Source organism: Heterodontus francisci, chromosome 24 (genome assembly GCF_036365525.1).
Source record: "Heterodontus francisci isolate sHetFra1 chromosome 24, sHetFra1.hap1, whole genome shotgun sequence".
Classification (NCBI taxonomy): domain Eukaryota; kingdom Metazoa; phylum Chordata; class Chondrichthyes; order Heterodontiformes; family Heterodontidae; genus Heterodontus; species Heterodontus francisci.
In genome coordinates, this window is record NC_090394.1 from 58,217,289 (window position 1) to 58,244,129 (window position 26,841).

The following is a 26,841-nucleotide window of genomic DNA, read 5'->3' on the forward strand; positions in this document are numbered from 1 at the left end:
ACCCCCAAACGGCCACCCTTGCCTCGCCGGGGCCCGGCCGATTACCCCCGGCGAGGCAACCTAAACTTACCTTATTTCCCAACTCCCAGGCATGCTGTCTTCATGCTGGGCTGTCGTCCCAGCAGTGGCCACCGCTCCCGGCAGAGGGCCAGCAGCTCTATTAGGCGGGATTTCCTACCTCAAGCAGGTGGAAGTCCTGTCTCAGAGCTATTAAAGCATGGGGACCTGTAAGATATGGAATGGCACCCCAGGCGAGGCAGAAGGGTGTTCATCACCTACTTTTACATTGGAGGCTGGCTCCCGTCTGCCCACCGTAAAATCCAGCCCAAGGTATAGTGACCCTGCTGAAGAATCTTGTCTTCTAAAATTACGGATAGACAATTCTGTAGATAGAAACTTGCATTTGTGTAGCAGCTTTTAAGGTAACAAAACATTCCAAAGTGCTTCACAGGAGTGTGAGGAAAGCATATACCAAGCCAAGGAGAGATTAGGAATGGTAAACAAAGCCTTGGTTGAAGAGTGGGGTTCTAAGGAGGAGAGGGAGGGAGTTCGAGAGTAGGGCCTGGACAGCTGAAGGCACTGCTGCCATTGGTGAAGTGAAAGGAGGAGGCTGTACAGGATGTCTGCGTCTATACTACTGTCTTCTGCCCTGGAAATCTGATTTTTGCCTTTCCACCACACCTCCCCAGCCCCCTCCTCTGCCCCCCATTGTTCCCTGCAGCATCCCCCACCCACCCCCCACAAAAGGACAAAGGCTGCTAAATACCAAAAATAATTTTGAAACTAGATAAAGGCTGCATCAGTATTCCCAAATCCCAAAATCAGGCATTTACCTCTTAACTGCACACATCCCTTTACTTCAGACTTGTTGACTGATTTTTTGTTTTCTAGATTAGTCTTGATCCTGCAAAAATCCAAAGCTCCAGGGGCAGCGCCAAATACTTATTCAGATGAAGTGACAACAGAAAATCTGTTCTTTGCTCTGCTGGTTAACTTTACTTCAGCAATGCTGCACATGAGCTGCAACTGTGCCAGTAGCAGAAAGTCTTCCTTTGACTGATCGATTGTGAGGAGCATTAAGCTTCATCTTGTTTACATTTGACATCCACACATACATTATTTTCTAGTCGGGTCATTGGATAGAAATCGGGTGGGAATGCATACTGATCTCCACTCTAGACCAGCAGTGTTCAGGCCAACTGTCGCATTGCAGCTGAAATCATCAAATAATCCCAGATCACCAATTGATCTTGGAACCATTTACAGCTTTGTACAACATCAGCATTGTATTTAAATGTTAAACTTAGAGAGAAATAATCATTTTTTTTTTTAAGAACAGTTACTCAGTTCTTATAATGCTGGACAAAGTAGGAAGGTTTTCAGGGACGGTAAAAGGGTGTCTTTTCTTTGTGAGAAAATATTACGTTTTCCTACTTGTTGCCTAATAGTTGGTAGCTCCTAATAGAAAACTCCACAAACTGTTATAAGAAATGGTCAAACTGGATTATTAAAATTCCATCAAATGTTCTCTAGCCTACTCCTCCTATCCTGAAAATTGTCATTAATGTTATATGCTGCTTAGTTCTTCAAATTTAGTTCTCTAAACTCAAGTTTCATGCACTGAAGTGGGAGGGTAATTTTGCTAGGTTTGGCTTCTGATACAGAGTCTTGCTAGCAGCAGATGTGGGTTGGAGAATCAGGATTATAATCCTTTAGCCCCATCTCAGCTCCTGCAATTGCTGCTTGCAAGATAGGAGAAGAGCCTGACAAAATTGCCACTTTGGTATCTATTTTGTGATACTGATGAGCAGTTATCTTTCTGTTGTAAATTAATGGACAGGAGCTAAATTTGCAGATGAAAGAGGCTTCTATTCGAAGTTTTACTAATTTGGCTCTGTTGTAAATACCTTGGAATCAATAGCCTAAGTTGCTTTTATAGGAGGTTACTCGCATTACCTTGCATCTACTTCTAGAATAGCATAACCCAGGGGCATATTAATAATATCCCCTTGTGAGTTGAACTGGATATTCATGCTTTTTGCATGTACTTTTGTGGTGAACTGAGCAATTATTTGGTGTGACGGGAGGTGTTTATCAATTACCAAGAGAAGCTAGTAATTTGCTTAAGTTGTAATCAATGAACTGACGACTTGCATTTATATAGCACCTTTAACATAGAAGTAAAATGTCTCTAGGCACTTCACAGGAGCATTACCAAACAAAATTAGACACCGAGTCACATAAGGAGAAATTAGAGCAGATGACCAAAAGCTTGGTCGAAGAGGTACATTTTAAAGAGCTCCTTAAAGGAGGAAAGAGAAGTCAAGAGGGGGATGTTTAGGGATGTAATTCCAATGTTGAATCGATTTAAAATTGGTGATGTGCAAGAGTCTGGAATTGGAGGAGTGCAGAGATCCTGGAGGGCTTGGGGGAGGAGAGGGGAAGGCGATGCTCGTTTAGGAATTTTGAAATAGAGGTGTTGCTTAATTTGGAGCCAATGTAGGTCAACGAGCACAGGGGTGATAGATTGAAAACTTTGTGATGGAATCTTTGGGCAAAATTCAAGAAAGCTGTCTACAGGACCTCTGAAGAAGTACTTTGTTTCATTAAATGTAAAAACCAAGATTGGTTTGACGATAACAGTGAGGAAATCAAACTGCTTCTGGCCTCTATGGATTCTGCCCACCTCTCCTGGATTAATGATCAAGCAAATACCAAGTGGAAAAGCAGCTGATTTGAACTGTGGCCCTACAGAAATCTATGAGCATGAGGGTTGCAAGCTTGAAAAGAGACTCCTCGCCCCTACAATAAAAATTTGGGCACATGAAACATGTGTAAAGGTGAATGCTATGGTAAAGTTCTCGCCCACGTTATACTCTGTTGGCGGACACCACTGGGGCAGGGTGGGATCAAACAACTAGTGGGGAATTTTTTTCCCATAAAACTAATGCACCAAATCGAGGAAAGCTGCAGAGAAGAGCAGCAGAATCACAAAGTGTTTGTCGTTGACTTGACAAAGGCATTTGATTCTGTGAATCGTAATGCACCATGGGAGATTCATCCTTAGTTCAGAAGGCCTGACAGATTTGTGAACATTGCCAACAACTACATGTTGGTCTGATGGCCTCATTATTAGATCAAGATCAGACATCATCACCAAAATCGAGCAGAGACTGGCAGAAATGAGGGGTAGTCTGCCAACATAAGTTGGTATATACCAAACTATGGTCCTTGCTACCCATATTTCCTTTAAGCTGCGCACTCACTCAGCAACCCAAAAGTTCTTGCACAGGCTGTATATAAGTTGGCCCCTTTGTTACTGCATGTGTGTGGCAGCACAAAAAAATTTAAAGGGCCCGAAACAAATCTGCCGCACAGCACCAAAGAAAATCAGAGGGTATGTTGCTTGTCACCCTACTTTATGGATCGGAGTTGTGGATCTGCTGCTATTGTCAAATTAAGCGACTTAGGCCATAAACAGAAGCAATAGTTATCGTTGGCATTAAGTGTCAAGACAGAGTGCCGAACACCGATGTCCTCAAACGCTGTAAAGTAACTGGAATCAAGGCCACAATCAAAAAGATCCATTTGTATTGATCTGGACATTTGTGCACCTGATTAATGAATTCCCATAGCCACCTTTTATGGTAGGATACAGCCCATATGTTCTGACAGCAGTAGACAGATGAAATGTTTTGAAAATACACTAATGGCAACCTTGAAATGTTGCAATATTAAGATATGACACCTGGATAGACACGGTAACTGACAAATCACAAAGATGACACATTTGCCAGGTCAGTTTGAATAGATTTGAGAATGTAAGTTTGCAAGATCTGACTGCCAAGCACCTGGCACGCAAGGAAACTCATCTGGCTTTTAATGTGATGTGTGCATCCGTAGAATTGTGCCTAGGAGTGAGTTCTACTCCCATCGGCGCACTCAGCACCTGAGAATGATCTTTCAGTTTGATGGGAGACATTCACAATCTGTTAAGTGACAATAACAACCTGGCATCTTAACTACCTATTGTCTCAGACTTTTTAAAAAAAATATGCTTGAATACACTATGTTTTAAAACAAAATTAATGTAACTCTTTCTTTTTCCAAAATATTTTGTGGAGAAATAGTTAAAAGATCCTATTAATACATGACTGTTCCAGCCAATTAAATATTTACGGCCAGATCATTAGGAACAGTGATATTTTTGACAGAACTCCTAAAACTGATTGTAAACCTGGTGGAATAAATACAGCTGTGCGTTCTTTTTAAACAGTGAGAAAGACGGGAGCTAGTTAAATTGTCTTGGGAAAAACTGGAGACATACTGAAAATAAATTAACAGAGCTAGCACTAAAGTAAAAGTATAGTATGAATATTTATCTGTCAGTTAATATGTGGAGGCCAAATTTATTAAATGATTGGCACTAATAAATATATTTAATGGAATTGTACCCGTTGAAACTTGAGCTTCCTCTTTTAGGAATTGTGTTTGGGGTTCTCTACAAAGTGATTAAACCGGGTAGGCTACTTCATGTTGCTGTTTTATTTAGGAGCTTTTTGTAATCTTTCTAAATTACATTTGAATACTATGTACAAATAAACAATAACCTGTCTGTTCCTAAATAATGTGAAGAACCAAATTAATGACTCTTATGCTTTATAGTCACAGTTCATAATAGTCTTATGGCTTTTTATTATGTAATGGCATAGTAACTAGAGAAATCAAGTACTTGCTTGCTCAATTTTTAATCAAATGAAATGAATGAATAAAACACCACCACCTTGTATTTATATAGCTCCTTTTAACATAAAATGTCCCATGGTGCTTCACAGGGATGTTATAAAACAAAATATGACACTGAGCGATGTAAGGAGTTATTAGGGCAGATGACCAAAAACTTGGTCAAAGAGGTAGGTTTTAAGGAGAGTCTTCAAGGAAGCGAGGTGGAGAGGTTTAGGTAGAGAATTCCAGAATTTAGTGCCATGGCAGCTGAAGGTAAAGCCACCTATGATGGAATGATTAAAATCAGGGATGTTCAAGAGACCAGGATCAGAGGAGTGCAGATATCTGAGGGTTGTGGAGCCAGAGAAGATTACAGAGGTAGGGAGGGGTGAGGCCATGGAGGAATTTGAAAACAAGGATGAGAATTTTTAAATCGAGTTGTTACTTAACCAGGAGCCAGTGTAGGTCAGCAAGTGCAGGATGAACGGGATTTGGTGCAAGTTAGGATACTTTAGAATTTTGGATGACCCTCACGTTTACATGGCAGCCAGCCAGACATGTGTTGGAGTAATCATGCTTGGAGGTAACAAAGGTATGGATGAGGGTTTCAGCAGTAGATGAACTGAGGCAGGGGCGGAGTCAGATGATAGAGGTGGGAATAGGCAATCTTAGTGATGGCACAGATTTGTGGTTGGAAGCCCATCTCTGGGTCAGGTGTGACACCAAGGTATTCAACAGTCTGGTTCAGCCTCTGGCGATGGCACTGAACTAGTAATCCAGAAGCCCAGGCTAATGCCCTGGGGACACTGGTTGAAATACTACCATGGCAGCTGATGGAATTTAAATTCAATTAATTTAATTAATAAAAAGCTGGAATTGAAAGCTAGTCTCAGTTTCATGGCACCAGTACTATCATTAACCATCTGGTTCAGTAATTCCTTTGGGGAAGGAAATCTGCTCTCCTTACCTGGTCTGACCAACGTGTGACTCCAGACCCACAGCAATGTGGTTGACTCTTAACTCCCCTCTGAAATGGACTAGCAAGCCACTCAGTTGTCGAGGGCAGTAAGGGCAACAAATGCTGGCCTTGCCAACGTCACCCATATCCCATGAAAAATGTTTTAAAAGTTGCCAAGGAGTTACTTAGACTTTTTAAGGGAATGACTGATGCAGCTGAACCTGAAAAAGTATCGACAACCAGCCCAAATTTGTAATTATCTCCTGCCTTCCCTGAACACCACACCACTCTCTGCTCAGTTTTGTACAAGCTTCATTTTTTTTCACCATTATCTGCTGGAGCAGATGCCCTCCTTTCACTGATTATAATGGATGTTAGCTCAGACGTGGTTTGGTGGGTATAGGTTTGTAGCATTGTACTTTTATTGTAGCAAAAATGGAAAATTATTCTTTTACATAAGAATAACCAAAAGATAGATTTCCCTTAAGCTCAATGAAAAGACCACGCTACCACATAACTAAACATTAAAAATGTAAGTGCATTTCCTCGTAGTGCTCCATTATTCTATTTATATAGTTGTGTATCCTTTCCCATAGTTGAGAGTGTCTCGCTATTAGTACGTTTTTTTAAAATCAAAAAATTACAAATAATTGAGATCATTTTAACATTTTTTTTTTACATTCTTTCTTCACCCTCTCTCCATTTCTTTGAGATTTTTGCTTGATAATTGAGTCTGATTGTGGTAATGAGAATTAAGATCAGAGGTTAATCAGAGTGCTTCTGTGATCACACCATTTTTGCTGTTTAGTTCAATAGCTGTCCTTCCCATTGTCATAGAATCATAGTCATTTATGGCATAGAAGGTAGTCATTTGGCCCATCGAGTCCATGCCAGCTCTCCATGGAGTAATCCAGTCAGTCCCACTGCCCTTAGCCCTGCAATTTTATTTGTCAACTGCCTATCCAATTTCCTTTTGAAGTCATTGATTGTCTCCGCTTCCACCACCTTAGTGTGCAGCGAGTGCCAGGTCATTACCACTCACTGCGTAAAAGGTTCTTCCTCACATTTCCCCTGTATCTCTTGCGCAAAACCTTCAACCTGTGTTCCCTAATCCTTGTACCATCAGTTAATGGGAACAGTTTTTCCTTGTCTATCTTATCTAAGCCTATCATAATCTTGTACACCTCTATTATATTTCTCCTCACAGGGAGGACAACCCCAGCTTTTCCCAACATCCCTGGAACCATTCTGGTAAATCTCCTCTGCGCTGTCTCAAGGGTCCTCAATGCTTCCTAAAATGTGGTGGCCAGAACTGGATGCAATGCTAGTGGCCTAACCAGAGCTTTATAAAGGCTCAGCATAACATCTCTGCTTTTGTACTCTATGCCTCTGTTTATGAAGCCCAAGATCCCATATGCTTTGCTAACTACTCTCTCAATATGTCCTGCTGCCTTCAAAAATCGATGCACATGCACCCCCAGGACCCTCAGTTCCTGCACATTCTTTAGAACTGCGCTATTAAGACTATATTGCCTAACCCTATCCCTTCTACCAAAATGCATCACCTCACAGTTCTCTCTATTCATTTCCCTCTGTCAGTTATCTGCCCATTCTGCCAGCCTCTCTATGTCCTCTTGCAGGCAGTTCATATCATCCTCACTGTTTGGTATCATTGGCAAATTTTGAAATTTTACTCGCATTTCAAGGTGCAAGTCATTCATGTAAAGCAAAAAAAGCAGCGAACCTAGCACTGACCCTTGGGGAACACCACTGTCTACTGCCCTCCAGTCTGACAAACAATTGTTTACTTTGACTTGCTGTTTTCTGTCCTTGAGCCAATTTTTATCCAGTTGGACACTGATCCTCCTATTCCATGAGCCTCAATTTTGTTAACTAGTCTTTTATGTGGTACTTTATCAAATGCTTTCTTAAAATTCATTTAGACAATATCCACCACATTCCCTTCATCAACCTTCGATGTTACTTCATCAAAAAATTCAATTAGAATTGAAGCATGTTCTGCCTTTTACAAATCTGCTGGCTATCCTTAATTAACTCAAATTTCCGAGTGCATGAAAAAGTTTTTCCCTGATTATTGTTTCTAAAACCTTACCCACCACTATAAACTAACTGGCCTGTAGTTGCTAAAACTGTCCTTACACCCTTTCTTGAATAAGGCTGTCACATTTGCCACTCTCCAAACCTCTGGCACCTCCTCCATATCTAGGGAAGATTGGAAGATTATGTCAAGCCCTTCTGCTATCTCCACCTCCTTCCTTTAGCAACCTAGGATGCAAGCCATTGGACCAGGTGATTTATCTAGCCTAAGCTTAGCCACACTTTCCAGTAACACCACCACCTCCAATTTTACCCAATCCATTGCCTCTACACTCCGCTTCTACTGATATTTTGTCAGATTCCTCTTCCTTAGTAAGCACTGATACAAAGTACTGATTAAGTATTCTAGTCTTGCGTTGTGCCTATAAGCATATATTACCCTCTTTGTCCCTAAGCCCCACTCCGCTTTTTACTACCTGCTTACTATTTACATGCCGATAGAAAATTTTTGGGATCCCTTTTTTATTTTGACTGCCATTCTATTCTCATATTCTCTGTTTGCCAGTCTTATTTTCCTCTTCACATCCTCTCTCAGCTTAATGTATTTGGTCTGGTTTTCACTTGAATTCAGGTTGAGTAACTCTCCAAAAAGCAGGACAAGTCCAACCTGGCCATTACTGCCCCATCAGTCTACTCTCAATCATCAGTAAAGTGATTGAAGGTGTCATCAACAGTGCTATCAAGCAGCACTTTCTTAGCAATAACCTGCTCACTGACGCTCGGTTTGGGTTCTGCCAGGGCCACCTGGCTCCTGACCTCATTACAGCCTTGGTTCAAAAATGGACAAAAGAGCTGAACTCAAGAGGTGAGGTGAGAGTGACTGCCCTTGATATCAAGGCAGCATTTGACACAGTGTGGCATGAAGGAGCCCTTGCAAAACTGAAGTCAATGGAAATCAGGGGAAAAACTCTCTGCTGGTTGGATTCATACTTAGCGCAAAGGAAGATGGTTGTGGTTGTTGGAGGTCAATCATCTGAGATCCAGGACATCACTGCAGGAGTTCCTCAGGGTAGTGTCCTAGGCCCAACCATCTTCAGCCGCTTCATCAATAACCTTCCTTCAAGCAAAAGGTCAGAAGTGGGAATGTGCCCTAATGATTGCATAATGTTCAGCAGTATTCGCGACTCCCCAGATATTGAAGCAGTCCCTGTTGAAATGAAGCCAGATCTGGACAATATCCAGGCTTAGGCTGATAAGTGGCAAGTAACATTTGTGCCACACATGTGCCAGGCAATGACCATCTCCAACAAGAGAATCTAACCGTCTCCTCTTGATGTTCAATGGCATTATGATCGCTGAATCCCCTACTATCAACATCCTGGGAGTTATCATTGACCAGAAACTGAACTGGAGTAGCCATATAAATACTGTGGCTACAAGAGCAGGTCAGAGGCTAGGAATCCTGTGGCGAGTAACTCACCTCCTGATTCCCCAAAACTTGTCCACCATCTACAAGGTACAAGTCAGGAGTGTGATGGAATGCTCTGCACTTGTGTGGATGGGTGCAGCTCCAACAACACTCAAGAAACTCTCCACCATTCAGAACAAAGCAGCCCGCTTGATTGGCACCCCATCCACAAACATTCACTCCCTTCACCACCAATGCACAGTGGCAGCAGTGTGTACCATCTACAAGATGCACTGTAGCAACGCATCAAGGCTCCTCACACAGTACTTTCCAAACCCATGACCTCTACCAATTAGAAGGACAGGGCATCAAATGCATGGGAACACCTCCATCTGCAAGTTTCTCTCCAAGCCATACGGCATCCTGACTTGGAACTAATGAACCATAGAAAAGTTACAGCACAGAAGGAGGCCATTCAGCCCATCGTGTCTGCACCGGTTGAAAAATCTAGCTGCCCAATCAAATTCCACATTCCAGCACCTAGTCCATAGCCTTGCAGGTTATAGTGCTTCAGGTGCATGTCTAAGGACCTTTTAAATGAGTTGAGGGTTTCTGCCTCCACCACTGTTCCTGGCAATGAATTCCAGACACCCACCACTCTCTGGGTGAAAAAGTTTTTCCTCCTGTCCTCTCTAATCTTTCTACCAATCACCTTAAATCTGTGCCCCCTGTAACTGATCTCTGCCAGGGGAAATGGGTCCTTCCTGCCTACTCTATCTAGGCCCCTCATAATTTTGTACACCTCAATTAAGTCACCCCTCAGCCTCCTCTGTTGCAAGGAAAACAGCCCTAGCTGATCCGATCTTTCTTCATACCTGGCAACGTTCTTGTAAATCTCCTCTGTACTCTCTCCAGAGCAATTATGTCCTTCCTGTAATGTGGTGACCAGAACTGTACGCAATACTCCAGCTCTGGCCTAACCAGTGTTTTATACAGTTCCAGCATTACATCCCTACTTTTGTATTCTATACCTCGGCCAATAAAGGAAAACATTCCATTATGTCTTCTTCACTTTATCTATCCTGCTACCTTCAGAGACCCGTGGACATGCACTCCAAGGTGTCTCAATTCTTCTACCCCTCTCAATATCCTCCCGTTTAATTGTATATTCCCTCGCTTTATTTGCCCTCCCCAAATGCATGACCTCGCACTTCTCTGGATTGAATTCCATTTGCCAATTTTCCGCCCACTCAACCAAACCAGTGATATCATACTGGAGTTTACAGCTATCCTCTTCACTATCAACTACACGGCCAATTTTGGTGTCATCAACAAACTTCCCAATCATTCCTCCCACATTTAAGTCCAAGTCATTAATGCATACCACAAACAGCCAGGGACCCAATACTGAGCCCTATGGAACACTACTGGATACTGTTTTCCATTCGCAAAAACATCTGTCGACTACTACCCTTTGTTTCATGTCACTGAGCCAATTTTGGATGCAACCTGCCACATTCCCCTATATCCCATGGGCTTTAATTTTTCTGACCAGTCTGCCATGTGGGACCTTGTCAGATGTCTTTCTAAAATCCATGTAGACCACATTCACTACTACCCTCATCAATCCCCTTTTGTTACTTCCTCAAAAAAAACTCAATCAAGTGAGTAAGACATGACCTTCCCTTAACAAATCCATGTTGACTATCCCTGATTAATCCATGCCTGTCTAAGTTGCAGTTAAAATCCTGTCCTTCAGAATTGAGGTCAGACTGACCAGCCTATAATTATTTGGCCTATCCCTCGCACCCTTTTTAAACAATGGTATAACATTTGCAGACCTCCAATCCTCTGGCACCTCGCCCTTATCCAGTGAGGATTTGAAGATGATCCTCAGCGCATCCGCTATTTCCTCCCTGGCTTCCTTTAACAACCTGGGATGCAATCCATCCGGCCCTGGCAATTTATCCACTTTCAAGGATGTCAGACCCTTTAGTACTTCCTCTCTCATTATGCTTATCGTATCTAATATTTCACACTCCTCTTTTACTATGTCTGTATCATCCCTCTCCTTTGTAAAGACAGAGACTTGGAACTATATTGCCATTCCTTCACTGTCGCTGGGTCAGAATCCTGGAACTCCCTTCCTAACAGCACTGTGGGTCTACCGACCCCACATGGACTGTAGCGGTTCAAGAAGGCAGCTCACCACCACTTTCTCTAGGGCAATTAGGGATGGGCAATAAATGCTGGCCTAGCCAGCGATGCCCACATCCCATGAACAAATAAAAATAACTTTCATATAGTAATTTTTTCAGTATTTGCTGTTTAAGAAAAAAAAACACAAGTCAGATTACATAGCTAAAAACAAAAGGAAATTAATGGTAATGACAGTGTCCCGTCCTGCACTAGTCCTACTCACTCATTACCCCTATCCATTCTAACATCCAATGCATTGATTTCAATCTCCTTGCCCTCATCTTAAATATCTTCATGGCCTTGCCCCATCCTATGACCGCCACTGTAACCTTCCGCAGCCCCTTACCTCTATTCGCACTGTCCTCTATTCCAAATCAAGCCAGTTGTGCATCACTCCTCACCCTACCTCTTCAACGATGGCTCAACTATTAGTCATTGTGCCCCAGGATTATGAAAAGCCCCCTGCCTTGCCATATCTGTCTACTTTCTGAAGCCCCATTGCAATAAATCTGGTGGTATTTATGTCAAAATATTTAAACCAGATTCAGGGGAACCTTTATTACTGACTAATGCAGGCAGGAGTGTGGAAATATTATGGATTACAGTAATAAAAAATTAAGCTGTGAAATTTGTTTGTTCTAACTCTGAGAATGACCTTCCTGCTAATGTTCTAGGGATGATGAAGTTAGCAACTTCTGTATCTCATTGCTGAATAAGTACTTGTGCTGTAAAATCCAACTGCCAATCTATCCTTTTAGACTGTTCAACACTATCTCTACCAGTTTTGCCAATGTTCCTGGAATATACAGTAGCAATTCTATACTAAAATGGGCTAAAGTAATTTTTAAATTGTAAGATCTAATTAAAGTTCAATCACTTATTTTGAAACAATTAGAACAATTATTTTGATCCAATGACTGGTTTAAAGAAATTAAGAAGCTCAACGTAGAGATCAATTTTACAGTGCAAGAGAAGAAACGTTAACTGAAAATCTGTAGCACAATAGTTAGAGTTCCTGAAGCTGATTTATTTTGGTTTAAAAAAAAAACTATTTTAAAATCTACTACTCTGAAAAATAAACACAGATCTGTATTTTTAAAGAGTGTTTACAATCTGCCTCACATTTTTGGCTCATAAATCTCGCTCGTAATCTTGCTGCGAAGTTGATAGCTCAGAGTGCTGCTTATTTTCATATAATGGCCTGGTTTCTTTTCCTGCCTGCGTGGTTCAGGAGAAATCATCCAAGGAATAAGATGCACACAAATGTGTTATCTTCTCTAAAATGCTATGGGTGAGATGACGAGGCGAGACAGGCTGACCTTTGTAATCAGCATTCTTATTTATAAAGCTAGCAATCAGGGCAAAAATAATTATACAAAATGGTTCTAAAATAAGTTAAATATAAAAATGCAGTCATATGTAATTACATTTCAGTATTTTAGTAAAGGTACTTTTCAGCGTAGATATTCTTTAAATAAATAAATGGACAGTGATGCTTGTTAATGCATGCCATTTCCTGCCCCTCTTTCATGATACCTGAATAAATGGATGGTGGTGGTTGCTGATAATTGCCTGTTGATTTCTTGGTCTCCAGTAAGAGAGAGAATTTCTGTACAGTTGAGAACTTTGAGTAGTTAGGAGCATGTTCCATAAGTAAATTGATCAGAATTGGATGCCTGTTTCAATACCAATGTACTGTAGTCGGAATTTAAGCATGATTCTACATGAACTAATGTTTATGTCCAGACTGGCCAAGAGGGTGTGGGAAAATGGCGCACTGACACGGAACACAAAAGTCCGAGTGTTTCAAGCCTGTGTCCTCAGTACCTTGCTCTACGGCAGCGAGGCCTGGACAACGTATGTCAGCCAAGAGCGACATCTCAACTCATGCCATCTTCGCTGCCTCTGAAGAATCCTTGGCCTCAGGACCGTATCTCCAACGCAAAAGTCCTCGAGACAGCCAACATCCCCAGCATATACACCCTACTGAGCCAGCGGCGCTTGAGATGGCTTGGCCATGTGAGCCGCATGGAAGATGGCAGGATCCCCAAGGATGCATTGTACAGCGAGCTTGTCACTGGTATCAGACCCACCGGCCGTCCATGTCTCCGCTTTAAATACGTCTGCAAACGCGACATGAAGTCCAGTGACATTGACCACAAGTCGTGGGGGTCAGTTTCCAGTGATCGCCAGAGCTGGCGGACAGCTATAAAGGCGGGGCTAAAGTGTGGCGAGTCGAAGAGACTTAGCAGTTGGCAGGAAAAAAGACAGAAGTGCAAGGAGAGAGCCAACTGTGTAACAGCCCCAACAATCAATTTTATCTGCAGCACCTGTGGAAGAGTCTGTCACTCTAGAATTGGCCTTTATAGCCACTCCAGGCGCTGCTTCACAAACCACTGATCACCTCTGGGCGCTTACCCATTGTCTCGCGAGACAAGGAGGCCAAAGAAGAAGAAGAAGAATGTTTACCCTATTTAATGCTAACAGACTTTGCATTACTGAGTACCGCATTCAGGTAGAAACACAGGGCTGAATTTCTCCAGCACTTTGAAGACAGGCTAGGACATAGGAAGGCTGATAATATGGCAGGGAAGGCACTGGGAGGGGAGCACGATGTCTTCCTGCTGCCATGGCATTTTGCCAGTGGTGGCAACCGTAGCCACGCAGCCGCCCACTGGACAGTCAATTGAGCCACTTAAGCGTTCAATTAAGGGCCACTCCCCACCCCTGCGGGCCTCCCAGCAGGTTCCTGGAGGGGTGGCATCCTTGAAGGGTCTCCATGGCGACAGTGGCTGCCCCTGTGCTAACCCGCTGTCGGTGCACCATGATCCCCAATGCTCCGATCACCAGGGCATGCCTTCTTAGTCCCGGCTGTTCAGCCCCGAAGAAGTCCTGCGCTGGGGCTGCGAGCAGGAGCCGACCCTGCTCCGGCAGGTGGCGGGACCCTGAGGTGGCATTTTGCTGTCTGCGGCCAATTAACAGGCTGTACCAGGTCCACTGTCCAATTGAGGATGGCGGTCACCCTCCTCAGAGCTGCCGACCCAATCACGGGGTCAGCAGCTCAGCAGCCTTGATAGCACCACTGCTGGCGGTGGCCACTGCTGAGGCTGCATGATGGAGAGGGCATCCTCGAAGAGTTGGTAAGTTATATTTGAACATCTGGGGCCAGGAAGGTATGCCCTGGCGATCAGGGCATGGGGGGTCGTGGTGCACTGACGGCGAGTTAGGCACGGGGCAGTCATTGCTGCTGTGGCGCCCTCCGTGGGCCATGGAGCACCCATCAAGGAGCCAACCTGCCTGAAATGGATAAATGGTCACTTAAGCCTCTTAATGAGCTTGTCAGCTTGTTAAAGTCCAGTTTTGAATTTTCTTTATAAGGCACGGGATCCATACAGGGTCTCAACCACGATGGGGAGGAGGTGGTGCAAACACAGCGAGGAGTAAGTCAGAATTACAGGACAGCAGCAAGAGGCTTCATTTAAGAGGGAAGGCTCAGAAAAGGCCCTCGTTCAGAGGCAACCAGTTGTATAGAGTCAGGAGAATTATCTGTCATATCACTTCACTCTTGACTAGGAAATTTTGAGGGGGGTCGGCTTTGAGGATGGTGGATAGGTCCTTCTGCTTACAGGCTTCTCAGATTCTTTACAGGGGGCTTCAGGTAGACTGCACATTTGAATTGAAAGGATGGAAAGATAAAACAGGAAATGGGATTAAGTTACTCCAAGATAGGTTCAACTAGTGATGAGGAGCAGCATCTGCAGGAGCAGTGGCAGACCCCTGGGCAACGGGTGTGCAGGGGTCAGGAAGGTGTCGAAGGTGAGACCCTCAGAGAGGGTCTATCGCCAAAGGAGAAGCTATCTGGACATGTCTGAGCGTCTATGCCGCAGAAGGCTGCACCTATCCAGGCAGATAGTTGCTGACTTATGTGCCATAGCCCCTCATCTGAAGGTTCATAGAAACTGTCGCCATGGTCTTCCTGTGGCTGTAAAAGTCACAGTGGCCTTGCTGTTTTTTGCAACTGGGTCCTTCCAAGTAATGACAGATGACATTGGTGGTATCTCGCAGGTGGCAGCGCATCATGGAGGTAATGGTGATCTGTTGTGAGTGGGCACAGAATTACATTGAAATCAAGGTGGATAGTGGCACACAAGCTCAAAGTGCAGTGAGATTTGCCTTCGTCACCAGATTCCTTCAGGTGGAGGGAATCAGCAATTGCACCTATGTGGCCATCAAGGGGCCAACTGATCAGATTCCTCAATGGGAAGGAATTCCAATCCCTAAACATTCTGCAGGTGTGCGAGCACAGCAAGTGCTTTATGAAGGTATGTACACGCTATCCTTGAAGCTTCCAATGTGCCTTCATCCTTTGGCAATTACAGGTGTCAGAGCTCTTCATGGAACAATCAGAAATCCATGGATAGCTGTTCATGGATAAGGCTTATCCCATGAAAAGATGTCTGGTGACTCCAGTACATTACCTTGCCACGGAGGCTGAGAGACACTACAACCAATGCCACCTGAGCGCAAGGGTCATTATTGAGCAGGCCATCGATCTCTTGAAGATGAGGTTCAAATACTTTGAGTGGTTGAGTGGGACCCTCCAGTACACTGCCTCAAGGGTCTCGCACATTGTGGTGCTCTGCTGTGTACTCCATAACATGGCCCTCCAAAGAGCTGTGGACCTTGAAGAGGGAGAAGCACTGGAATGGCACAAGTCCTCGGAGGAGGAAGAGGATAAAGAAGAAGAGGAGGAGGCTGACGGAGAACTGGAGAATGGTCCCCATGCTTTGCAGGGATGTCGCTGTGGTAGGCTCAGGAGCTGGCGCACTTATCAGGATGGCAGGAACACGAGGACCGCTCTGATCCAGGCATGTTTCACCTGAGCGATACTCCGTCTGCAGGAGATTTGGAGAGGAGATTCTCCTCCTTCAGTGTAACAGCAAGCATCCGTTAAGAACAAAAGTCAGGAACCTTCCAATGGCACAATTCTACAAGACTCCAGAGTCTCCACCTGACACATTCCTTTGCTCTGCTAACCCTTTTTTTCCCTCATTCTTTTGCCTTTTGCCATGATGAAATAAAAATACACAAGTTTGCCTTAGTGCAACAACATACTCAGTGCTTTATCACGTAACAGTTTGATGTCCTCTACGACAGAAACACCCAAGTGACATTGCTGATGTGGTGGTCTGCACTCACGGCCTTTCCGATGAGTTGCACCCTCGTGGCTGAGAATTAGGGGCAGGCAGACTGCTCGCTAGTGCCTGTCTGGGACTGAGATGCCCAAGGTGGTCTGTCTCATGGAGGAGGTGCTGGAGGGCCCCTCCAAAGGCTACTGCACTGGCATTATTACAGGAGCAACCTCCGTCACAGGACATGACTCTACAGATGCTTTGTCCGTCAGAGGCGCCATAGAGGCGGATGATGAAAAAAAAAATCTGGAATTAAAAAGCTGGTTATCATGAAACCATCATCGATTGTTGTAAAAAAACCACCTGGTTCACCTAATGTCCTTTTAGGGAAGGAAATCTGCCATCCTTACCTGGTCTGGCCAGCATATGACTCCAGACCCACAGCAATGTGGTTGACTCTTAAATGCCCTCTGAAATGGTCTAGCAAGCCACTCAGTTAGCACAAGTCAGGAGTGTGATGGAATACTGTCCACTTGCGTGGATGGGTGCAGCTCCAACAACATTCAAGAAGCTCACCACCATCCAGGGCAAAGCAGCCCGCTTGATTGGTACTCCAACCATCACCTTCAACATTCACTCCCTCCACCATCAACACAGAGTGACTGCAGTGTGTACCATATACAGGATGAACTGCAGCAACTCACCAAGGCTCATTTGACAGCACTTTCCAAACTCCCCCCTACCACCTAGAAGGACAAGGGCAACAGATGCATGGGAACACCACCACCTGCAAGTTCTTCTCCAAGCCACACACCATCCTGACTTGGACATATATCACTGTTCCTTCACAGTTGCTGGGTTAAAATCCTGGAACTCCCTTCCTAACAGCACTGTTGGTGTACCTACACCCCAAGGACTGCAGCAGTTCAGAAGATAGCTCATCACCACCTTCTCGAGGGCAATTAGGGATGGGCAATAAATGCTGGCCTAGCCAGAGATGCCCACATACCCCAAACAAAAAAAAAATGACAGAGCCCTGTGAGGAGTGGGCCCCTTATCACCATCTGTCGTTACCTTAGCCCTTACATGGCGCCCTTAATTGCTAGATGGAACCACCAGCTGGTCCCATTTGGCATCTGCTCCATGCTACTTTATGCCGTTTGAGTCATTGGCCGCTCAATGCTACAGACTGCAGCATACGTTCTGTGCATATCAGAACGCTGTTCCAGCATCCATTGTGAATGACGTCGCATTTGGCTCTCCATGAGCTTGGCCTCTCCCGTCTCCTCCTCCTCCTCCTCCTCCTCCTCCTCGTGTGAAGTGTGCTTCACCCTGTGCCACTCTCTTTAATAATGTGTGAGGACCCACCGAGGTGGGAGTGTTTGTGTTAGTGGAGAGTGCGCAAGGAAGAAGTGACGGTGCAGGCTCCGAGGTGTGTTTCTCTTCTCCTGCAGAGTAAGTTGGTGGTGTCTTCACTCCTCCCCCCACTGCAGCTGGTCCTGTAGGAGAAATAAGAGAAGGTGGTCATGTGAAATCGGCACAACGAACAGATGCTTCTGCTGCTTGAAATAATATGAGAGTTTATGTATTGACAGCTTGTCGCATGGGGAGGTTTGCAGTGCATCTCCAAACCTGGGGATGTTGAGATTCTTTTACTCTGTCTATGTTGGACTTCCGTTTCTCCATCTCCGTCGCCCGGTGGCTTGCCAATCTGGCCAGATCAAGGACCAGCTTCTTGAAATGCGTCAGTGACATGAGCTGGGGAACTTCACCATCCAAATGTGCCCTTTCGCTCTCCTTGATCTCCTGTTTGGCCTGCAATGTGAAGATAGATGCCGTTAGGGCAATGCCTCTCTCCCTCACCACTTGCAACTTTTAATTCGCATAGGATGTCGCAGATTTTCCCATAGCCTACTGTCCCATAGCACTCAGATAATGAGCTATGCTTATGGGTCATCAATGATGCTGTTCACACATCCCTCCTATGGTCAGGAGAACTCTATGTGCCCCTCACTTTTGCATTCTGGTGACTGCTGACGAGGAGGCGTGCTATCTGGGCCTATCTTTGGCTCACCTTGTCAGATCTAAGTAGGTTATTGAAATGTTTCTGCACTGGATCCAGTTCCTCCCTTACCACTTCCCTGCTGTTGACCTCATTAGCCACCTCCAGCCTTGCAGGCTTTCTCGTGCTGCTGGCAAGGAACAGCATATGTCTCTGTGCTGTCATCACCTTCAGCAGAATGAGGCATCAGATATACGAGGAGCTGCCCTAGCACGGGAGCCCTGTCTACCCACTGCCCTCAGCTCAGCTTCTCCTTCCCTCATGGAGACAAAATGGCAACCATAGCAATGGCTGCTGCTCGCCCTTTTCATTGGGTCTGCTACTCCATGTGTCCCGCCTCCTTCACACATCCGCTGCCGCTAATTGCAGGTTTCAGTTACTTCTGTACTCTATTTTACAGTGTTTAACTTTTACACAAATAGCTTCTATTTCATAAACAGTAAAGCTTGGGACAGTGCACCTGCTGAGGGACGTGTTATTGCAGGTAATTAATCACTCTTCCCAGTGGCGATGTCAAATGAACAGAAGCCGAACAATTCACTAATGAGTTAAATTCAAACCTGTAACACACCAGGTCACAGTTTCACACTCTCCAGCATGAGGATTATGAACTCGTTCCACTGGAAATCCCATCTCCCACAATACCGAAAAACAGAGAAAACCCTACTGGTTATATGTGCTATTCTAATTTGTGGGAAACTTTTTTTTTGCACGAGTATAGAGATCCCACTATATTGGCTGAGAGAGAAATGCATCATTCAGGCTTTCTGGCATGCAGTGTATTTTTAAAATCCTCGAGCATATTTTTGTTTTTTTAAGCATGTTGCAATTTTGTCACATGACAATGCCTGAGGTGTGTAGCTCATAACTGAACATCTGCCCAGTTTGATAGTTCTGCAAAGTTGTCATCTTCTCAAATTGAGAACCAGTCAATCTGTTCTAATAGTCTTGATAATTCAGCTTTGTTCATTTAATGTAGGCCTGGGGTTGTTTGAAGGATTAAAGAGCAATTGTACTTGTGCCAGCACATCGTTGCCTACCCCAGACAGACAAATTATTATTTTATCCTTGAATGATAAATGTTGCATGTGTACATGTTTATCTTTTCAGTGTATGTAGCTACTTTTTAAAGGATTATGTTTGAGTTTAGCCTCCCTATTTCTAACCTGCACAACCGACAAGATATTTATGCTCCTCCAATTCTGGCCTCTTGCGCATCCCCGATTTCCTTCCCTCCACCATTGATGGATATGCCTTCAGCCCTAAGCTCTGGAATTCCATCCCTAAAACACACACTCCTCCTTAAAGCCTACCTCATTGATCAAACTTTTGGTCACCTGTCCTAATATTTCTTTATGTGGTTCGATGTCAAATTATGTTTGAACTCCTATGAAACGCCTTTGGATGTTTTATTACCTTCAAGGTGCTGTATAAGTTCAAGCTGTTGTTGCTCACTTCTGTGAGCAGAGCTCATTGTTCTTCCCAGAGACACTGCAGCCCTCAAAGTTAATCTTTTATCCATTTGTAACATCATTAAATGGCAGAAATATAAAGTATTTGATTTACAAATGCTGTAGCCAGAATCTGAAAGGGGAGAAGAAAATGTTGATGCACTTCATCAGAACCTTTTGGGTCTACAGTTGAAATGTTAAATTTTTTTTCAGATGTCAACCGATTTATTATGCTTTGTTTTTATTATTGATTTTCAGCATTTGTAGTTTTAATTTTCTTTTCAAAATATTTAATATCTGGTAGAAATTTTGAATCGGACACTTTTTTTTATTGTATAACTAGCCCTTTTAAAAAGTTTTTTTTCCTTCCTTGGGCTCCTACATCATTTCCTGGCCAGCACTCTGGACAAACAGCCTATCCCAGATATCTGTCAATATTGGTATATAGGCAGGAGCTAGGAAATCTGGAATTGTTTCAATGCTCATGAACCCATTTTGCAATGTAAGCAGGATAAATACAGATATAAAGATGATGAGAGAGTATTACATTGAGAAAAACTGATTTTGGCTACTATTTGTGAAGAGGCTCTGAGAAAATTTGTTTCTGGGTGTGGTGCCTCTCTTTTTCCCTGTTATACTTGTGAACGTCTCTATTAGAAAGTTATGATTGTGTGCAGCTTAACTAGTTTCACTCAGAAACTGCATGTAATTCTCCTGACTAAGCAGTGGTCAGCTTGTACTGTATCATGTTTCTCAATCTCAGCTTAAACCATTTGGTTTCGAAATGAGATTTAGATGCAGCTAACATTCAGGGACTGATTGCATAATAGAAGCCAGATTGATCAGACATTAAACATGTGGATTCTTTTGTAATGTTAGCATGCCTAGCTTTCATTGGTGGTTGTCAATCCGTCAGAAAATCAGAGCAGTGTATTATCTAAAATGTACTGGAGCAGTTCGAAAGTGGATCTGACGTGGCCTCTTGGCTTGTTATGAGAAGGAAAAGCTTATTGGAGTAAAGTGAGGTTATGAGAACTGACACGTTTGTAGCAGTTTTACTAGGTAATGTGCCAATGTGGGAAAGCAATGGCTTAAATGTTTCTATTGAAATCACAAACCCCAAGGCCCTTCAAGATCGTGTATAAAGGCAGCAGTTCCTGTGACAATTGGTGTTAAGGCAGGATTCCTGAGGGGGCTGAAACTGACTCACTGACTGCTTTCTGTATTGCGGCTGATCTGATTGGTACTTTCACAACAGCCAGGTCTTGGTCTGCCTCTCTAAAGCAGACTCCTGCTGTACTCTTACAGGCTTTTGCTCTGCACATTGGAATGCCTGACATATTTTCCACGTACTTCAATGGAACTAATTTACAAATCAGAAGCAAAGTATCAGGATTCAGTGAGATTTCAGGCATTGGCAGATGGCTCTGCTGGAACCAGAGAGGTCCATTGTGTTACGAAGTAAATTTAAATCAGGTGACTGTTTATCTTTTCTGTGACTATAAGGACAAATTTCTTAGTTTGGAATAAAAATCATTTTGAATTGTGTTCACGAGAACAGCTGTGTTGATTTAATATAGACTGAAGGTGTTGTGCTGCAGATTGTCAATTGTTTGGGAGGAGAGAACTTAGAAACATTGGGTAGCAGTGCATCTAGTGATCAAAAGTGCATTGCTAGATTGATGTTCCTTTTGTTCATTCAGTAGGATGTTTAGGCAGTACTGTGTTCCTGTGCATGTACCCATTGTGTGTTGCAAACAATCCCAGTGACAAATTGTCTGGTGGGGGATATTGCCTGTCTAGCTGAAATAAAATAAGTGTAGTAACATTACAACCAAACATAAGAATCCAAATTTGGCTTAATTGACCCCAAATAGTTAAGATATTCAGAGACATTGCTCGCAGATCAATGTTATTGATAGCGTACTGGGACAGTCAGTAATATTGCCGAGAACAGTCAAGTACAAAAAGACTGGGTCTTATTCAAGAATGATTTGTTTATACATGAACTTTGGGTGTGTCACAGTTATGCTCATCTGGATTTTATACCTGTGTTGCAGTTTATAAAAGATTTTTTCAAACTGCTGATAGCATTCTTGCTCACTCATTTTATGATCTGAAATTAAACGTTAGTCAGTCGGTCCTTTGGCATGAGTTATAAAATTTTCATTGTGTGAGAGACTGTTGCTGATTGTATTTATGAAGTCCTAATGGAAAACCAGTCTGTGGAGTCGGGGTAAGTGGACAGGAATGTTCACAGGACCAAATGAAAACATTTATGATGACAGTATAGCCTGAGGGGACATGAGCAAGGTCATAAGGGGGCATGTTAGAGTTTTGTGCTGTACATTTAGACCATAGAAACAACATTCACCAAACATTTAAGACTGCTAAATCCATCAGGATTACTGGGAACAAACTATTCCCTAGAGTGTTACTAAAATCCACCTCCGTATTCTGAATTCATTGGCTTTCTCTAAGCATGTTCAATATCAAAAATGTTATCGGTTATATGCAAAGTAGATTGGTTTTAAATTTTTTTTTCTCCTTTTAGCTTTGCGTTTAAGTAAAATATTGGTGCAAATCATGCTGGAAAAATAATGACAAGTTCCTGATGCACAATGGTATTAATGCACAAATTGGCCAGCAAGTTCAAGCGAAGAAGAGATATGCTTTGAGTTGCTAGTCGATTGAGGCCATTCCACCATTTGCTTCATGCAAACGGCAGCTCACCCTCAACCTCCTGGTTATTTTTAAGAACTTGCTGGATTTACACATTAATTGCCCATTAAATTCACTGCAGAAAGTTGGGGCTCATACTTAACAGCATAAGTAACCTTTTAACGACGTTGTCCTTGATCATACATGCCAAACAACCTATTCAGCCCAGAAAGGGAGTGGTTTAAATTGTTGAATCTCACTTCTGCATGTAGTAAATTCTTCTTGGAGGTTCTAACAACTTCATAATTTAAATTTGTGCATTTTTTTCTTATTTTCCTTTCTGTCTCTTTTTTTCCCTGTATCCCTCTCAATCTAATCTTTGTTTCTTTTTCTGTACCTGATTTGATTCTAATTCACCTTTTTGTTCACTTGCCTTATCTATTGTTCCTCTGATTTTTTCTTAATCCTTAAATTTCAATTTGGTGCCATTGTTCAGTAAGGCCCCAGATGCTCCACTGTCCTCGCCGTGCCATTATCCACTTGCACTTCCAACAACTTACAGGAAAAACATTTTTGAGCTGATGGTTGCAGGAAAAAATCTAACTTTTAGTTGGGGTAGGGAGTGGGGGAGCATAAAGACTCGGAGAGAAATTAAAGGTGGCATGTCTGGGAGGCAGGAAATAAGGGCCCAAGAGGTACACACCCGCTGTGAGATCAGCAAGATTTGGGCTGTCATTTCAGTTCTGAAATCTAGTTAGGATTTTTTAAATAAAGTTTTGCCATAATCACCATCTGATTCTCGGGCTAAATGAAGGGAGCTATCTATGCCATACCTGACCAGGGGGGTGCTAGTAGGCAAGGCCAAAACCAAATGCCACGTTATGCTACAGAGGAGAGAATGTCATCAATTAAATTTATGACTTTTTCTGAATTAGCTGCTCTCAAATAGGGTAGATGCTAAAATTGGGCGCCTTGTTCCAGGCTAAGGAGACAAATAAAAATATTATTCACAGTTCCTGCTCTTGATTGCTATTCAGTTAATTCGAAGGGAAAGTTCACATGTGGACATCAGGTGAGCATAAGATTGGGCGAGGTTGTGGTGCTCCAATTTGTTGGAATAGCTTGCCAAAAATCATTGGTTAACTTTACACATTAAAAAAATGCCTTCTTGAGGAAGGTACCTGTATCCAGCTAAAAATACCACCTTGGGGAAGGGTTGGGGAGTAGAATAGCCAAACGAAGCGTGAAATGACAAAATATTTTGATGACTAGCACTATTATAGCCAAAATTCATGATTTCCCCATCTCCCAACTGCCCAAAAATAGCCCAATCCAAAATAAGGAGGGTCATACTATTATGGTTTACATGATTAACATTGACCATACAACCATGCTCTTACTGTGGTCAGTTACTCAACACCTGAATGAAATGTGAAGATCCTGTGCTGACTTGCATAACGTCTGTCACTACTGACTCACCTTTAAAATTTGTAAGTGGCTTGACTGCCACATATCGTCTCTTCCATATCCTATGTTTATAACCAAGACATATGTCTCCTGACCCTTGCCATGCCTGTGCAACCTGAATTCCATCTGTCCATTTGTGTGCACATTTTAGCTGCTGCTCCAGATCCAAACCTATTGGTTCTATTTCCTTTTCTTCTCTTCTCAACCCCTCTTGGGTCCTTATCTCCTGCCTCCCAGACATGCCACCTTTAATTTTTCTCCTAGAGTCTTTATGCTCCCTACTCCCTACCCCAACCCATCGCTACAGCCTTTCTACTATCGTGCTGGCTTGCCAGGCTTGAAACACACTTGGATAAGCCCACAGCTAACTTTCCCTCTTGTCATTCTCCAAAGAGTCCGTTGAGAGACCTGGCATCACCACCTCACGCATAACAACCCCAAGTGGCCCATTGTCCCCTCTCATCGACCTTCTTGCCCAAGATGCGTATAGGGGCTAATCTCAGCAACTTCCATTCAGTCATGCTCACCCCACACACCACTTGACCCCTTGAACTCAGCCAGCCAATCAACAATTACTGTCTTTCTCCACCTTGCCCTCCAGAAGGTACCCTCATTTTGAAATCAGGCCCTTTCCATCCACAACCTTATTTAGATGATTGCATTGACATCATAGCTTTGATTTTTTTTTAAACTTGGCTTACAGGTGGCAATACCTTGACCCTTACTGAAGCCTTCCTGACTGGTTATTTTTTTCATCAACTGCACCTCCAAACTGCTGTGATGGCTTTTGTCACCAAATTACACCTTGGTCTCTATTCCTCCTTTGAGTACCTCACCTTGTTCCAACCCTCTACTTTAGAATACATGTTCAATAACATGTCCTCAAACCCCATTCTGAGTTTCTCACTAAGAGATGCACTGAGCAGCTCCTCAATCTCTGATTTTCTATGTCCATCCCAACTCAGCTTGCACATCTCTGATTTTGCCGGCCTTCTGTCCTCGCTTAACCTTTCCATCCAAATAAACTTTCCCACACATATTCATGGCCACTCTCTTGGGTGGGTGTCATCTCACAATCTCCCATCACTGCAAATTCATATCAACAAAACCTGTGTTGATATCATTGGCATTTTCATGTTTTATAAAATGAAACTGTAAATCTTTCAAATCTTTTGAAAAAAACTATTATCTGTTGACAGTTGCAAGCTAGTACAGATTATTATTGATAAGTGTGTCAGTTGGGTCTGCTGTTTTTGTAATGGATTTCTTGAGGTATAATACAGGCTTGTATACTAGGGAAATCAATATCTCGTACATTGGAAGAACTTCAACAGTTCTTCGTAATCCATCTTTTTGAAATGATTGTTTTTTCAGATATCTTTATTTTTCGTACAAATGAAGTGTTTGAATTTGAGGAGATCATTATGACTTACTCCAAGCAGAGGTAGTACGTTTTTGTGTTTAAGAATATATTTCTTCAGTGCCGAGAGTTCGAAATATGTTCAGTGACAGGCTGCCAGAGTGCTGATGGAGCCCTTGTAGCAAAACACATTGTCCATTGCTGTTTTTTTTGGTTGACAGCAGAATACGAACAGTTTTGTGAAAGGCTTGACTGGTATTTTGATACAATGAGCAACTTTATGGCTCATATTTGTGCAAATTATTCTTGAACTGTTGCCATTGGTTTAGTAGTATGTCCTTCTCACCCCAGCTCTGCGCCCAATGAATGTCAGGAAGTGACCTATTAAGTACTAAATTATAATGATCACTGGCCTAACATGACGAGATATATTAAAGGAGCGCAAGCTCCAAGGAGAATGAAAACTGGTGACGCCATATATTTTCTAAATAAGAGTTGTTTCACCAGTCTAAAGTGGAGCTATTTAAAGCTGTACATCACCAAACTATTTCATAGCTCATTTCACAGTGAGCATTACAATGCTGCGTGAACATGCAAAATTCACATTTCTGTTTGTTCAGATTGCTGAAAAGTGACAATTGCAAGAAAGTACAAGTCGGGGGCTGCAAATGGGCAAATTATTGAATAAAATACCACTAAGTATAGCACAATGCCTTAGAGAACATAAAATCACCCCACCTTTGACCCCACCCTCTGTCTGTGCTTAGTTACCTGGTTAGCTGGTGTAGCAGTAGGACCTACAGTTGTCCTCGGGTCTCCTGGGCTGAGCAAGGGGAAAATGTTTTAGTTGAAATTTCCATTCCTGATTGCTATCCAAGACCCCGACCTGGAGACTTTAGTGGGCCTTATTTCTGATCAAACAAGACCTTGATGGCAATTGCTTTTCGGCATCTGGATCACTGTGTTCATAGGGCATGGGAGCTGTGTATTTCCAGTGGAGGAAGCTGTCCCACCAGCCCTGCCTCTTTGTATTGATGCAGGCCTAATAGAATAGAATCATAGAATGGTATCGGCACAGAAGGAGGCCATTTGGCCCGTCATGTCCATGACGGCTCTCTGTAAGAGCTACTTGAACCCCATTATATACCTTCCTCCAGTCCGAAAAACAACCATTCACCACTAATCTCTGTTTCCTGTCACTCAACCAACTTTGTATGCATGCTGCCACTGTCCCTTGTATTCCATGGGCTGCAACTTGGCCATATGGGTTGAACTGAAGAACAAAAAAAGAGGCAATCACGCTACTGTAGACCCACAGACATACAGAGGGAGATAGAAGAGCAAATATGTAGGCAAATCT

General features: G+C 43.1%; 1 protein-coding gene across 6 annotated transcripts in view; it reads left to right on the forward strand.

Annotated features, from left to right (window-relative positions):
* Positions 1 to 26,841, forward strand: part of mrtfba (myocardin related transcription factor Ba) — a 262,413-nt gene that overhangs the window by 128,625 nt on the left and 106,947 nt on the right. Inside the window, exon 1 of one of the 6 annotated variants that reach the window (XM_068056262.1) lies at positions 21,233 to 21,469. The exons of the other annotated variants lie outside the window; for them this stretch is intronic. Within the exon in view, the coding sequence (XP_067912363.1) occupies positions 21,415 to 21,469 (55 nt within the window). The 5' untranslated portion in view covers positions 21,233 to 21,414. Of the gene's footprint in view, positions 1 to 21,232; positions 21,470 to 26,841 lie in introns of those variants that run through there. 6 annotated transcript variants of the gene reach the window in all.